General features: G+C 29.4%; 1 protein-coding gene across 1 annotated transcript; it reads right to left on the reverse strand.

Annotated features, from left to right (window-relative positions):
- Positions 1–2,190: 2,190 nt before the first annotated feature.
- On the reverse strand, positions 2,191–4,218 carry LOC110927602. The gene is made up of 4 exons (XM_022171135.2): positions 4,129–4,218; positions 3,764–4,009; positions 3,506–3,646; positions 2,191–2,632 (listed from the first exon to the last, which is right to left on the reverse strand). Exons 1-4 carry the CDS (start codon positions 4,129–4,131, stop codon positions 2,291–2,293), a joined length of 732 nt encoding a protein of 243 aa, XP_022026827.1. The 5' UTR covers positions 4,132–4,218; the 3' UTR covers positions 2,191–2,290.
- Positions 4,219–14,486: the final 10,268 nt, after the last annotated feature.

Here is a 14,486-nt window from a genome sequence, read left to right on the forward strand (position 1 = left end):
TTATGAGGTCTCGACTCATCATTATGAGGTCTCGACTCATTAAGGTCTCGAGTCGCAACCTCAGTGTCTCGAGTCGTAATCATGGTCTCGACTGATGTGAATTATGAGATCTCGACTCCTTATGAGGTCTCGAGTCGCAACCATGGTCTCGAGTTGTGAAGATTGAAGCCCTTAGTCGAAACCTTAGTGGTCTCGAGTCGAAATCGTTGTCTCGAGTTGTGAATATTTGAGAAAATTTATGATTTCGAGTCGAGATCTCGTGGTCTCGAGTCGAGATCTTGGTCTCGGCTTATTGAAAGGGACTTCGAAACTTCCTGTTAACAGCTGTTAATGTGATAATAACTGAAGACTCGAAATTTAAGGGATTGTGTGATAATGTTTCCTGTTTTATTGTTGATCTAAATTTATCAAGGATTTCGAAAATTATAACTGTATATCTTTTTAACAGTTTTCGAATAAACTTAAAAGATAAAATTAGATCAAACAGGAAAAAAAACACTCATCAATCCTAATTACATTCCAAAACATAAAGGAATTTTCGAATTTTCCTAAGAACATGATGAACCCTGAAAAATAAAACATAAATTCTGGAACCCGAAACCTGAATTTTAAGGCTTTTCTAAGACAGATTTCGGTTATAAGTTTACACGTTTTGATTTCGAGACATTTAAAACAAATTCTTTTCCTCGAAAAAGAGATCTTGAGTGGATCTTTATGACTCGAAACCGGCTGTTAGGTTTATTAAGTTATCAAAATTCCCTTTTCCAGATTTCTATCCTAGAATTGAATGGATACGAAACATAACTGACTAATCAACATATGCTCTGATACCACATGTTGGATCAGTTCTGTTTAATCATAATGGAAAACATGAAAACATACCCGTTACAGCAGACAGTGCAGTGGAGAATCCAGTGATAGAAGATGCCATCGAGTTCGACATAGTTGTCAGTGTGATATGGTTCCTCCTTAGGGTGCTGACTAATGATGGTGATGATGAGAACCGAATAGGGGATTCGGTTATGGAGAAGAGGCCGATTAATGTTATGCTTATTAGGTTATGTGTAAGTGTGCAACCTTTTAACCTCTACATAATTCTCCTTATATAAGCACCCAAGAGAAAACCCAATTAGTTAACAAGGGTAATATGGTCCATCAACAATTACCAACTAATTATTTAATAGGTTATTATATATTTTGATCTATATAATGTAAATGATTATAATGGCTACTAGATTAAATATTAAACATAATATATATCTTACATATATATTTGTTTATTGTAGGAATTAAAAAATTATAATTACTTTTGGAATAGTTTAATATAATAGGGATTGTCTTTTTTAGTTATTATTGATATATTGATATAATATATAAATTTAACATTTAGAAAACTGTATTTTCCGAAACAATATGTCCGTATGTTCAACACCTATACCCTATGCCCTGTGCCACATATAGTCAAAGTCAAAGGAAACTTTTAGAACATTGATTTGGAAACATCATGATGTAAACAAAGATACATACCGAGTTTAGTATATAATCCAAGAAATTACGCTTTAAAATAACTTCAAATTCTATGTTGAATTAATTTAGTTTCTATATTTGTTCCTTCTACCATCCTGTTGTATACAAACGTATACACGAATTATTACTGAATTTTCATAAAATATACATGAATATTATGATTAAAATATAATAATAATTTAAGAAGGGAATCCAAGAAGCACATTAAGTCGGTTATCAAACACATTGGGATGCAAAACACTTCGAAAGTAGGGTTAGACTCGAGTTCCAAAACATTGTCTACGCTCAGATCTTTTCTATCAAACCAACACCTTATTTTTTTTACATATATCACCAAACTTTTCTTCATATTTTAGGTTTCTTTAATTGTTATTTACATATATCACCAAACTTTTCTTCATATTTTAGGTTCTTTAATTGTTAAAATTATAAGAATAAAATAATGTGATAAATTAATAAAGTGATGGAAAGGTTATGAAGCCCTTGAATTCGTGAATGTAATTTATAATATTTAAATAAAATAATGGGTTAAATTCTTACTAAAATGTACAAAACCATTGCTTGGAATTGGGAATCACGTGATGCCATTAAGACAAAACACCCCGACCAAGTAATTAATTAACCTATAAAAAACATCATAGAGAGAAAGAGAGAGTGGTTGCATGAGTAAAAGTATCTTAAAATATTTAGAAAAAATAGAAACAAACGATAGAAATACAAAAAAAGAAAAGAGGTTATGTATTATTAAATTATCTCTAATTTCTCAACACATTGGTGATCTTTGAGGAATTCCCTTTCTTCTACTCATGCTTGTGGCCATATCTTCTTCAGAGTGAACCTTACTAGAAAACCTTTCACAACTATATAATCCACTCCTTTTCTTTCTTACGAACCCGGTGCACATGATGCTCATAGGTTCGGACCCAAATGAGCCCGACCCTGAGCTCATCGGGTCATCAGAGTCCACGATAGTTGAGTGCGTCTCGTTTGTTATGTCATCGTCCCAAGTATCGTTAGGAAGGATGAAATCAGGGCCAAGTTGTAATGTTTTGCATACCCTTAGGAATGGTGTGAGGTCTCTATAATGGTTGAGCACAAAATCCACCTAATAAAATTCAAACCCAATTACACTTTAATTAATATATGCTAATTATAACAACCGAAGCCATTCAAAAAAAAAAAAAAAAAAAAAAAAACAAATTCAGAATTTATTTTTTCTCAAAAGAGATATATGCATATATACACATACACATATACATGCACTAACATATAATATATCCATATACATACTCAAATTATGAGTATATATGATATCGCTTTTATGATCAATAATTCAAGCTTGTTGCAAGTTAAAGATGGAATTTTGGTTCTTCTGGTTCTAGCTAGATTAAACATATAAAAGAAAAACATTAGTTTTCTTTATGAAATTTAAGAATTAGTTGATTTGCATAATTCTCATCTTCCATTTTCATTTTCTATAATTTATTCGGTTAAACAAATGAGCTAGTATAACGATCTCCTACAAACAAAATTAGCTAAAAATAACAAAAAGTAGAAAAATTTTTAAAAAATTGAACCCTAATCTTTATGGTCATCATATGTAACACTAATCTTTATGAGGATCATATTCAATTTTGAAAACCAAAAGGTATTTTTTGGTGATCTATCTACAAGAAAATTACACAACTAATCTTTTTAAGTAAAATTCAATATTTTTTAGTGTTTAATAAGATGGAAATTGAGTTTTGGATCCTGAACAAAACACATCCTTGGATTAAAATTAAGCTTGAAATCCAATTCCATCGCTACAAAAATAGGTATTTGTTACGGTCAAATCCAAAACTAAGTAGCAAAATTGTGACGGTTTTTTTTCCTTAGCAAAATTCCGTAACCAGTAGCAAAATTCAGTAGCCAATACATGTTTTTGGAATTGAAGAAATATATATGAAGAATATGGAAACCAAATTAATTAAGATACCTTGCACCCTAAAGAGCAATGGATAAATGGCTCTTGAAGGCTTCTATCACAAGAAGTGCAAAAATTCCCTGAGCCTTTGAATTGCCTATTCTGAGGTCTCTTCTTGATGAACACAACCTTTGCACTATTAATGGTATAAGCCTGATAATGAGATACATTTATCAGCCAAAACAACACGTATTATTCTACCATGAATTAAATTATACTAACTAGTTAATTATAGAATTGAATCAAAATCCTTATTATTTTGTTGCTTACTTGAACATTCGAGCAGTCGATAAGTCTTTCTAGATCTTCTAGTCGCACGACGTCATGATATACATAACGTCGAACTTGTAGAAGTCTATGGAAGCGATGAATGTGCACACAGTGTGGACATATGCTTATACAACAATCCAAACAACAAATATTCTTCTCGTTCTTCTTTGAGTTCTCATGAATTGTGCAAGCTTGAAAGAATATCTGATTGTATAGTGCTTCTAACCAAGCAGGCTTTCGGATTCCCTATAAGCATATATACCATGCAATAATTATGTAATTCTTTATAAACATGAAGTAGAGAGTATAAGTTACATGAGAATTAAGCATATACAGAATTAGCAAAGAGGGTGTTTTTGACATACCATGATCACATAAACTTTCTTGAACTATAGTAGTGGGCAGGAGGGAGGGAGGGAGTGTGAGAGAGACAGGATGGGCGTATTTATGGAGGATTATGGAGGATCACAAGAGAAGAAAGGGCATATATTTATTCCTTGGCTTGATATATATATAGATATATAAATTTTGCTGATGTAATTAAGGGGAAATGTGTTTTGATATTTTTTTTAAAACAATTATAATTATGATTCTTCCTTTTTCTTAATATTATAACGAACACATTATTAAACTTTGTGATATTTCAAGACTTATATAAAAGTTTTTTTAAGTAAAAAAAGTAAGTTTATTTGAAAATTCTTATTAAAAAATGTGAAATTTTATTATTCATGTCATTGTGCACTCAATAATAACATAGTATGATAGAAAAAGATATATGGAAAATTATCAGTTAAAAGAAAACAAAAAACAAAAATATACTAATGATAAAAATGGATAAAAAACATATCTTATCCAACGATTTAACGTTTTATTTGAAATAACATTTTTTTAATGTGATAATTTATCTCAGTTTTTCTAAAAATTTTTATGATAATTTGCATGATGAACTTAAATAAGTAAACAAATAAAAAAATTATTTTACTTAATTTCGTATTAAATCAATTGGTTAACGATATAATAACCATTCATAACTTTTTTAATGATCAAAGCTTCTATGTAAATATAGAAAGTACACAAGCCAAACAAGAAGCTGTAAAATTCATATTTTTATATTTTATTTTAAAGTTGGTTCCTAAAAATTCATAAAATTATGGAATCAGTATCAAATTCATGTGTTGCTTGTATATGCACTGGTTATGATTATACAAGTATGTGTTGGTTATAAAATTCATGTGTTGCTTATATAAATTATGTGCTGGTTATAATTATATAGATATGTGCTAATTATAGAAATTTATGTGTTGCTTATATATGTGTTGGTTATACTTATTAGCACAGTTATAAAACACTATTTCGCAACTTTTTTTTAAAAAAAATGTCATGTTTTAAAAATGTATAGTAATATTATACTCATGTTAAGGATAAAAAATGCTTGATTTTATGGTATTATTTTTTAATAAAATACTAAATGATATAAAAGTTATTTTAGTTTTAAACACCAGGTGAAATTAGTAGTTAATGAAAAATGAGAAAATGACTAAAACACCCTTGAATCTCATTAGATAGTATAGTTATTGTTAGTAATGCGGTGTAGGTATAGAATCATATACAAACATGTATCTTTATATAAACTATAAGAATCAATAGTTTAATGACATGCGTCCTCAATTAAAAAATTGATTTAAGGGTATTTTAGACTTTTCATACCCTTTTATTTATATCTAATTAAAAAACAATAATTAAATTATCCATAAATATTCAAGATTAATTCAAATCCCAAAATCCTAATCTATTCTTCATCATCATTAGCATTGTAATCAACATCATCATCAGCACTGTAATCAGCATCATCGTCAACACCGTAATCAGCACATCGTCAACATCAGCACCTTAATCAACACGGTAACACCACCGTCAGCACATCCGACAATAACATCCCACACCACCACCGTCAGCACATCCCGTAATCAGCATAACACTGTAATCAACACATTAATTAGCACCGTAATCAGCACAATTTCATATATTTTTTTATTTTGTAAACAACAGATACTATTACATAATTAGCACAATTTCATTTTTACTTTATTTTATAAACAACACATAATGTTACATACTTGCATAATTTCATGTTTTTGTTTTAATTTATAGATAGCATATACTGTTATATAACTAGTAGAAAACAGATTTATACCAAATAGGCTCCCAATAACAACATAAAAGGAAAAAAATAGCAACACATAAAAATTACACAACAAAATAAGAACTTACGTATAGATTTAAAATCAACAAAATACATTTTTTTCATATTAGCAAATTCCAACTATATAACTAGCATAATTATAAAACACCTTTTTGTAACTTTTTTAAAAGTCATTTTTATAGATAAAAAAAGTATATCAATATGGTACTCATATTAAAGATAAAAAATGCTTGATTTTATTGTATAATTTTTTCTTCAAACATAAACATAATGAAGTATATAAAAGTTATTTTAGTTTAAAAAAAACTTGATAGAATTAGTATTTAACGGGAAATAGCTAAATGACTAAAATACCCCTAAATTGATAGTATTAAGGGTAAATTACACTTTTCGTCCTTTATGTTTGTATCGGATTGCAACGGATAACCTTTAACTTCAATAATTACAGTCACAGTCCTTTATTTAAAAAACTCGTAACACCTTTCGTCCTTTAGCACCAAACAAGTTAAAATTTTAAGTTAAGTCATAACATGTGTCTTGCACATGAGGGTAGATTGGTAATTTCACTCATTTATTTAAAATATATTTAACAAAAAAATTAAAAATTACATATAAATATAAAAATCATCTTACTCTCTCAACTCTCTCTCTCTCTCTCTCTTTCTAAAACTTCAGACAACCCCCAACTTCGACTTCCATATTCATCGCACAGCCCTGATCCGTCGAAGATCTAGTTCTTCAACGCAAATCCCTGCTTCGCTGGAGATCTAGTTCTTCACCGCCAGAGATCTGAGGCAGATCTGAATCGAACCATGATAAGGGCAGATCTGTGCATACTTTCAAATGCGATTGTTGTAGAAAATCAGAGAAATTACAAGAAATGATTTTGAATTAAGTTGAACATGGAATCGGAGATGTAATCAGAGCTTTTAACGATGATTGATTGTAAAACCACCACCAAGAAATGTCGGTTTGTTGACGAGATCTAGATCTGCTCCATACAGATATTTGTTTGCGGATAATTACAAAATTTGTGGAGAAGATGAGTTAAAGAAGATGGTCAAAGAAAATGAAGATAATATTGGAGGAGATGAAGGTTTTGTTATCAGAGATGAAGAATATAAAGCAAAGGTTAAGCCACTGAATCTTAGCATGTGTGTAAATCTGAGCCAACAAGAACAGGGGAAGAGTTTTTTGTGCAATTTTGTCAATGATTATTACGGAGTAGATTATTATGGTGGTTGGATAAGTTTTTTTGTGTAATTCTGGGGTCAAGGAAAGGATTATGGTGTTTTAGGATTGGGGAATGGTGTTTTAGAGAGATTATGGATAAAAAGACGTAAATGCCCTCGTGTGCATAGCATATGTCATACTTAACTTAACTGAAAATTTTAACAAGGTTAGGGTCAAAGAACGTAGGGTGTAATAAGTTTTCCAAATAAAGGACTGTGACTGTAATTATTGAAGTTAAAGGTCATCCGTTGCAATCCGATACAAATATAAAGGACGAAAAGTGTAATTTACCCTAGTGTTAATTATTAATTGTAGGGTTTTTGTTTATAATCAATATACTATCAATGGCTCATATCCGTTCGTACGGTTAGTATTGTTTGTACAGGATCTCAATTCATGATGTGTAATCAATCTTAGCCCTTAATTCAATTAATCAACGCTTAAAATATCTTCTTCCTACTTTTAAAAAAGACATTTGTATGGGATATGTTTGTATGTATATACATAGGCCTATAAGCAGTGGCAAACCCAGGAAATATTTTCAAGGGGTGCAAACGAGGCATTTAACCAAATTTTCATGGGATGCGATCAGAATTTTACCCTATAAAATATACTAAAATCTTTTTTTCAAGTGGTGCACCCGTCCACCCAGGCCTCTACCTAAGTCTGCCCTTGCTTATAAGTATCTAATTAAAAGTTACTAATTATGTTAAAACAACAAGCTAATTATGTTATTTACATCTATTTTAAGTTAACTTTAATATATGTGCATATTAATAACGTAAAACTAATATATTGTATACAAGCTTTATTGAATTAGACGTATTATGTAAAGAATGGAACTAAACTGGTAAATACACAAATAAATATATCATAAAATCAAAAATTAAATTTGCAAATATATAAAGATGGTGTTTGAAGTTTGACTAGTATCATACTCGTATCTGCATTAAAATAAGTAGGAATTTTTAATGTTGATGGTGAGGGTACGTGTGACAAATAAAGAGACAATGAATCTTAAGAACCATTTTGTGGCCACATAATTTAAGGTTATATATGTTTACGTGGATACCAAGATCATTTAATAATCCAAGGGAGATAAAAATTGGTAAAACAAAAGTGTGAAAACGATCCGGATTGGACACCAAATAGGTGATCTCTTTGTTATGTTTAATTTTGAATGAATTTCTGTTCTTTATTTTTATACCTATTTTCAGACGTTATTCTTTATGTTCAAAATTGACGAGTTTTGTCCTTTATGTTTTTATATCATACACGTTTTGTCCTTTAGGTCTAATTCAGTTTTTTCAGTTAAATTTGGTCATGTGCTTTGCATATGAGGGCATTTTAGTCAATTCAAAGGTTGCAGAAGCTTTGAGCTGTAAATCTGCCGTTGAACTTACCTTTGAATTGACAAAAATGCCCTCATGTGCAAAGCATATGACCAAATTTAACTGAAAAAACTAACTGGGTTAGGCCTAAAGGACAAAACGTGTATGATATGAAAATATAAAAGACAAAACTCGTCAATTTTGAACATAAAGGACAGCACCTGAAAAATGAGTATAAAGATAAAGGACAATCCTTGAAATTTACTTTTTAATTTTTGTTTTTAATTTATAGTTTTAGGTCTAAGAAAACTACTTTAAACTAAAAGATTTTTTTAAGAACGTTTAGCTTTTAGGTTTTTTTAATCACTTTTATAATTCTATAAAAAATAATAATTAGTGAAAGGTCACCTAACCTAGGATCTCACTCAATGAACACAATCACTAAGTGTGCGGAATCCACCTAGCAATCAACCATTGTAAAATATTGGATCAAGAACAAGGAGAATGAGAATGATCTGAGAATATACAGAGTATTCTCAGATGAAGATGATGAGTGACGTCACACACAGTAGCCGCCAGACAATACACACCGTAATGATTATGGTTTTCTTGAGGCACAAACTTTCCACAAAAGAAATTTGCGTCTTGTCATTTCACTAAAAGTATATATACAAGACATGTCCGGACTACAAAAGTCCGAATACAAAAGGGCCAAAGCCCATAAAAGCAAACTCTGAATATGTGACAAAACAGATATTGAAGCAAAATGAAACTTTACTTTTAATTTTTTAAACATCTAGTTGATTTTGATTTAAAAAAAGTGTAAAATAGTCATCAAGTGATGATATACTCTTAAGTTTAATCACATGAAGTTTTAAATGATAAAAAAAAGAATACTTAGTGGATTTTGTTTTATGCACGAAGTTTTCAAATGAATAGACGAATATAATCTCATGGTTCAAGATTAAGAAAATAGCTAGAAGATTGAACCGCGGGCGTTGCACCGCGACCAAGGAAATTGACATGCTGATTAGATTCACATTTACAATGTGTTAAAGATGTTTTTGTCGGTTAAGTCTGTATTACATCTTATACAAATAAGTAATTCACCAAATAATCTCAATACAATTAATGGTATCATAATTACTACGTTACATGACTTGTATCCATATAAATAACCTATCGTATTAAGCTCCTCGGGTTGCGGCGGAGGTGTAAAACCATAATAAATAGCACTAATGCTACACTATAGCTAACGACCACCAACATTGAAGTTGCAGCGTCTTAACGTGGAAAAATTAGACCGACATATAAAAATAGAAAATAATAACTAACTCGATTTAGGACTCGCACATTGTGACGAACTTATTAAACGAGAAAAAAATAGACGAAGTAAACACACTGAACCACACACATATGTTGCCCCATGTTAACTCGCAAAATTTAGAACGAAGCATATAATAAAACGTAAAATCGTTGAACCACACACACACATTGTGCCGTGTTAAGTCGCAAAATTTATATCTAAACGTCAAACAAAAAATTTTGCAAAATATGAAAAACATAGGGTATCAAAGTTGAAAGTAAAAAGGTTGTGAGGTTAAATGGGAAACACTAAAAACTTTTGGGTTAAAACTACAAAATCAAGTAGTTTTGGGTTTAAAGTGAAACATCAATTTTTTTTTATATAAAAAAACCCAAAAACATGGGATACAACACCACTAAGCATCATGTACAACACAACTATACACAAAAAACTTATTAAGCATCATGTACAAACTCATTATGCACAAACATCTTTCAAATTAATAATTAACTAGGAATACGACCCGCCGCAATGCGGCGGGGATTCTTTATTTATAACTAAGTCGATCTACAACCCACACGTTATGTTAAACCTGTCACACGGGGTAAAAATAGACGATGTAAAAACGTTCACCCTGACACGCACGTTGCGTCGTGTTAACTCGCAAAATTTAGAACGAAACGTAAAAACGTTAAGCCAAAGACACAACTGTGATATGTTAAGTCACAAAATTTAGAACCAAGCATAGAGCGAAAAATTTACGAAAAATGGAAACTATAAATGACCAAAGTTGAAAGTAAAAAAAGTTATGAGGATAGATTGCAAAAGATAAAAAGTTTTGGGTTAAAAGTAAAAAAACAAATAGTTTTGGGTTAAAAGTAATTTATGAAATACTTTTGGGTGAAAAGTAAAAAAAAAACATTTTTTTTGAAACCCCCCAAAGCCAACGTTACGACAACAATATGCATAACAATTTTTTCTTTGAAAACCCCCAAAGCACACCCCGCGTTGCGGCGGGACGTAAAACGGTGTCAAATAGTACTAATGTCACACAACCGTCATCGACAACCAACACTGACTTGACCTATAATATGCGTATTGCGACAAACCTGTCAAACATGGAAAAATAGAGGTAAAAACGTTGAAACACACACGCACGTTGCGTCGTATTAACTCGAAAAATTTAGAACTATACGTAAAACGAAAATTTGCGAAAGATGAAAAGTATAAGTGACAAAAGTTGTAAAGTTAAATTGCAAATAATGAAAAGTTTTGGGTTAAAATTAAAAAAAACAAATTATGTAGGGTTAAAATTGGAAAAAGGTACAAACCTTTGGGTTAAAACTAAAAAATCAAGTTTTTTTTTTTTTTTTTGAAAAACTCATAAAGCACAACTTACAACTAATAATGCACAAAAAGTTTGCAAACTTATATAGGTTTTAATAATATATAAATAATATATAAATAAGGATACATTTCCCTTTTCGCTATAGATTTTCTTGAATAAACAAAAAAGTTTCATGTAAATTTCAACGATCATCTATACATATAATAAAGTAAACCAATTTGAGACACATGACAATCATTGAGGCTATCCAGAATTTTATTTTCTCGCCTTAAACATAATCCTTTTAGTTTAATTAGTTAATCCTAAATTTAAAAAAAAAAGAAAATTAATCCTTAAATCTTGAAAAAAATAAATTAATCTCTACTTAATATTTTTATCCAAATTTTATTTTTCAAATTCAAACTAATAGGTTCACCTATCGAAACCCTAATTTGTATATAAATATATCTGAGCTCCTATTTAATTATTTACGATATATACATTTTAAATTCATATATTATAATCATATTCGCTTACGTTTTAATATTTACAAAAGTAGATTATTTATTTACTTTATTAACTTATATAACTATTATTTAAAAATCAATCTAAAATTTCTAAAATACAGAGTAACAGAATCCATTAATCTATTTTAAGTATTACATTTTTTTATATAAACAAATCATCATCTATAAACATTTAAACACATATTTTTATATAAACAAATCATCATCTATAAACATTTAAACAAAATCATATTCACTTACGTTTTAATATTTACAAAATTAGATTATTTATTTACTTTATTAACTTATAACTATTATTTAAAAATCAATCTAAAATTTGTAAAATACAGACTCCATTAATCTATTTTAAGTATTACATATTTTTTATATAAACAAATATTAATCAATACACAAAAAATCTATTTTAAGTATTACATATTTTTATATAAACAAATATTAATCAATACATAGAAAACAATAACGGATACATTCAAATTGCCTTTGAACCAATTAATTTACTATTTAATTAACATTTTAATAAGCACCTTTATTTGACTAAATTCCATATTAACTGGTTAGTAAACTATCATGTTTTAATACAAAAAGAAAACTATTATTTTAATATTAATGCTTGAAAAAAATCGGAGTGTTACAAATTTTAAGAAAGAGACAAACCAAATAGCCAAAATGAGATAAAAAGAGAGAGAGTAAAGAGAGAAAAGTTGAATAGTAGATTTGTGAGGATAACAAAACTTGATAAATTATATAGGGGATAATGTTGTTATACATAAATATTGTATTTTTTAATATAACTGTTAATGTATATGTATAACAAAAAGTAATACTGTTTTATTAATATCATTATTATTACTGCTATTGTATTATTTATAATTGCTACCATTATTATTATTATCGTACCTTTCTAATATTGATATATTTGTGTATGAGATTTTAATCAAGTTACCGGAAAAGTCTACGAGCTAGTCTAGGAATGTGCGTAAGCAGTGGCCGTTTTTGCTATCAACGCCTAATTTTGTTATGTTGCATTGTGACCATATATCCATAGATCTCCACTTCAAGTATCTGTCGGCTTTCCCATGACAATTAATATAACACTATCAAAGGTTGTATTGTTTTTAGCATTACTGGATTCACTCATGATCAATGGTATTATTAATAGTTAAAAGTAGAGACAGGTAAAACTACTAACTATTATATTGCTCAATACGTTCACGGATAATATTACTAATTTCGTCGGCTTGAATGTCTAGGTAGAGATAGTAAAGTTACGAATAAAAGATGTAATGTTGTGTAGAAATAAATTTATAGATGTTTATGAACTATGTGAATATTTTTTGGATTCAAATTACTTTCTGTAATGTGCGAGTTATAATTGTAACATTTCATTTCTCATTACATAAATGTAATGTAATACCCAAATACAATAATAAGTATTATATAATATATTTATTTTTGTATTATTTTCAACGATAGTTTAATTTACATGTTTTTTTTTGATGAATTTTATAATACTAACATACATCATCTTTATATTAACTCATTTATGTCAATTTGGTATTTAAATGGCTCCGTCTTTGATTTGCATTTACAAGAAATATTTATTATAAAGTTTAAATTATTCAGCCCGTATAATACACGGGGAACTAACCTAGTTTAAACTATAAAATATAGATAAACTGCCTAAACATTGTATATTTAAGGACATTTTGGATCAAGAGTACTTTATTTTTATATATATTTTTCAATAGAAACTTTTTAAAAATAATATAAGTAAAATCAAACTAATAGCTAGATCATCTTTGACACGTCAAATGGTCTGTAGCTTAACGGTACCAAGATGTCGAGAAAAGGAGCCCCTCCTCATAAGGTTAAGCGTTCAAATTAGCAAATTAGCTAATGATGTGTGTTCATATAGAAGTATGGTTAGAAGGGTGTGTAGAAAATGCAAAATATTTAAACGACCATCTTGTTCATTACTTTTTCATTTAAAAGATGTATTAGAGATTCTAATAATTCATATGTTCTCAAGAAATTTTGACCTATATCCTTATGTCACTTCACTATTGAGATGCCATAAATTAATTAAAAACTAGATTTAAGCTCCCCGCGTTGCGGCGGGGGCGTAGAACTATACCAAATAGCACTAATGTCACACCATTGTCAGCGACTACCAACACTGACTCGATCTAGGACCCGCGAGTTGCGACCAACTTGTCAAACGAAAAAAAATAAATGTAAAACATTGAACCACACATGCATGTTGCGTCGTGTTAACTCGCATAATTTTGAACGAAACAAAAAACGTTAAACGACACACGCACGTCGCGCCGTCTTAACTCGCAAAATTTAGAATGAAACGTAAAACGAAAATTTGCGAAAGATGAAAAGTATAGGGACCAAAGTTGAAGGTAAAAATATTGTGAGGTTAAATTGAAAATAATGAAACTTTTGAGTTAAAAGTGAAAAAAAACAATTTATATGGGTTAAAATTGCAAAACATAAAAAGCTTTTGGGTTAAAGTTAAAAAATCAACTTTATTTTTTTGAAAACCACCCAAAATATGAATTACAACAACTTATGCACAAAATTGTTTATAATTTATGGAATGTAAATGTAAATGTACATTTCCCTTTTTTTTTTTCACATATTTAATTTCCATCTTCGTGATTCAATTTTGTGTCAGTGTTAAGAAATGGAGGATTTAAGGTAGAAAATAAAATGACCTTGAAAACGGGGATTCAATTTTCTTGATTTCTAAGATGAGAAGGAGGGCGAAGGTAGTATACAAGAAGTGGT

Source organism: Helianthus annuus, chromosome 3, assembly GCF_002127325.2.
Source record: "Helianthus annuus cultivar XRQ/B chromosome 3, HanXRQr2.0-SUNRISE, whole genome shotgun sequence".
Classification (NCBI taxonomy): domain Eukaryota; kingdom Viridiplantae; phylum Streptophyta; class Magnoliopsida; order Asterales; family Asteraceae; genus Helianthus; species Helianthus annuus.

Excerpts from the sequence above, each read along its gene's own strand:
- LOC110927602 (XM_022171135.2), bottom strand. Across the intron at positions 3,647-3,763 it reads TCGACTGCTCGAATGTTCAA|GCTTATACCATTAATAGTGC; the intron begins GTAAGCAACAAA and ends TCTCATTATCAG. Across the intron at positions 2,633-3,505 it reads ATTGCTCTTTAGGGTGCAAG|GTGGATTTTGTGCTCAACCA; the intron begins GTATCTTAATTA and ends GAATTTTATTAG.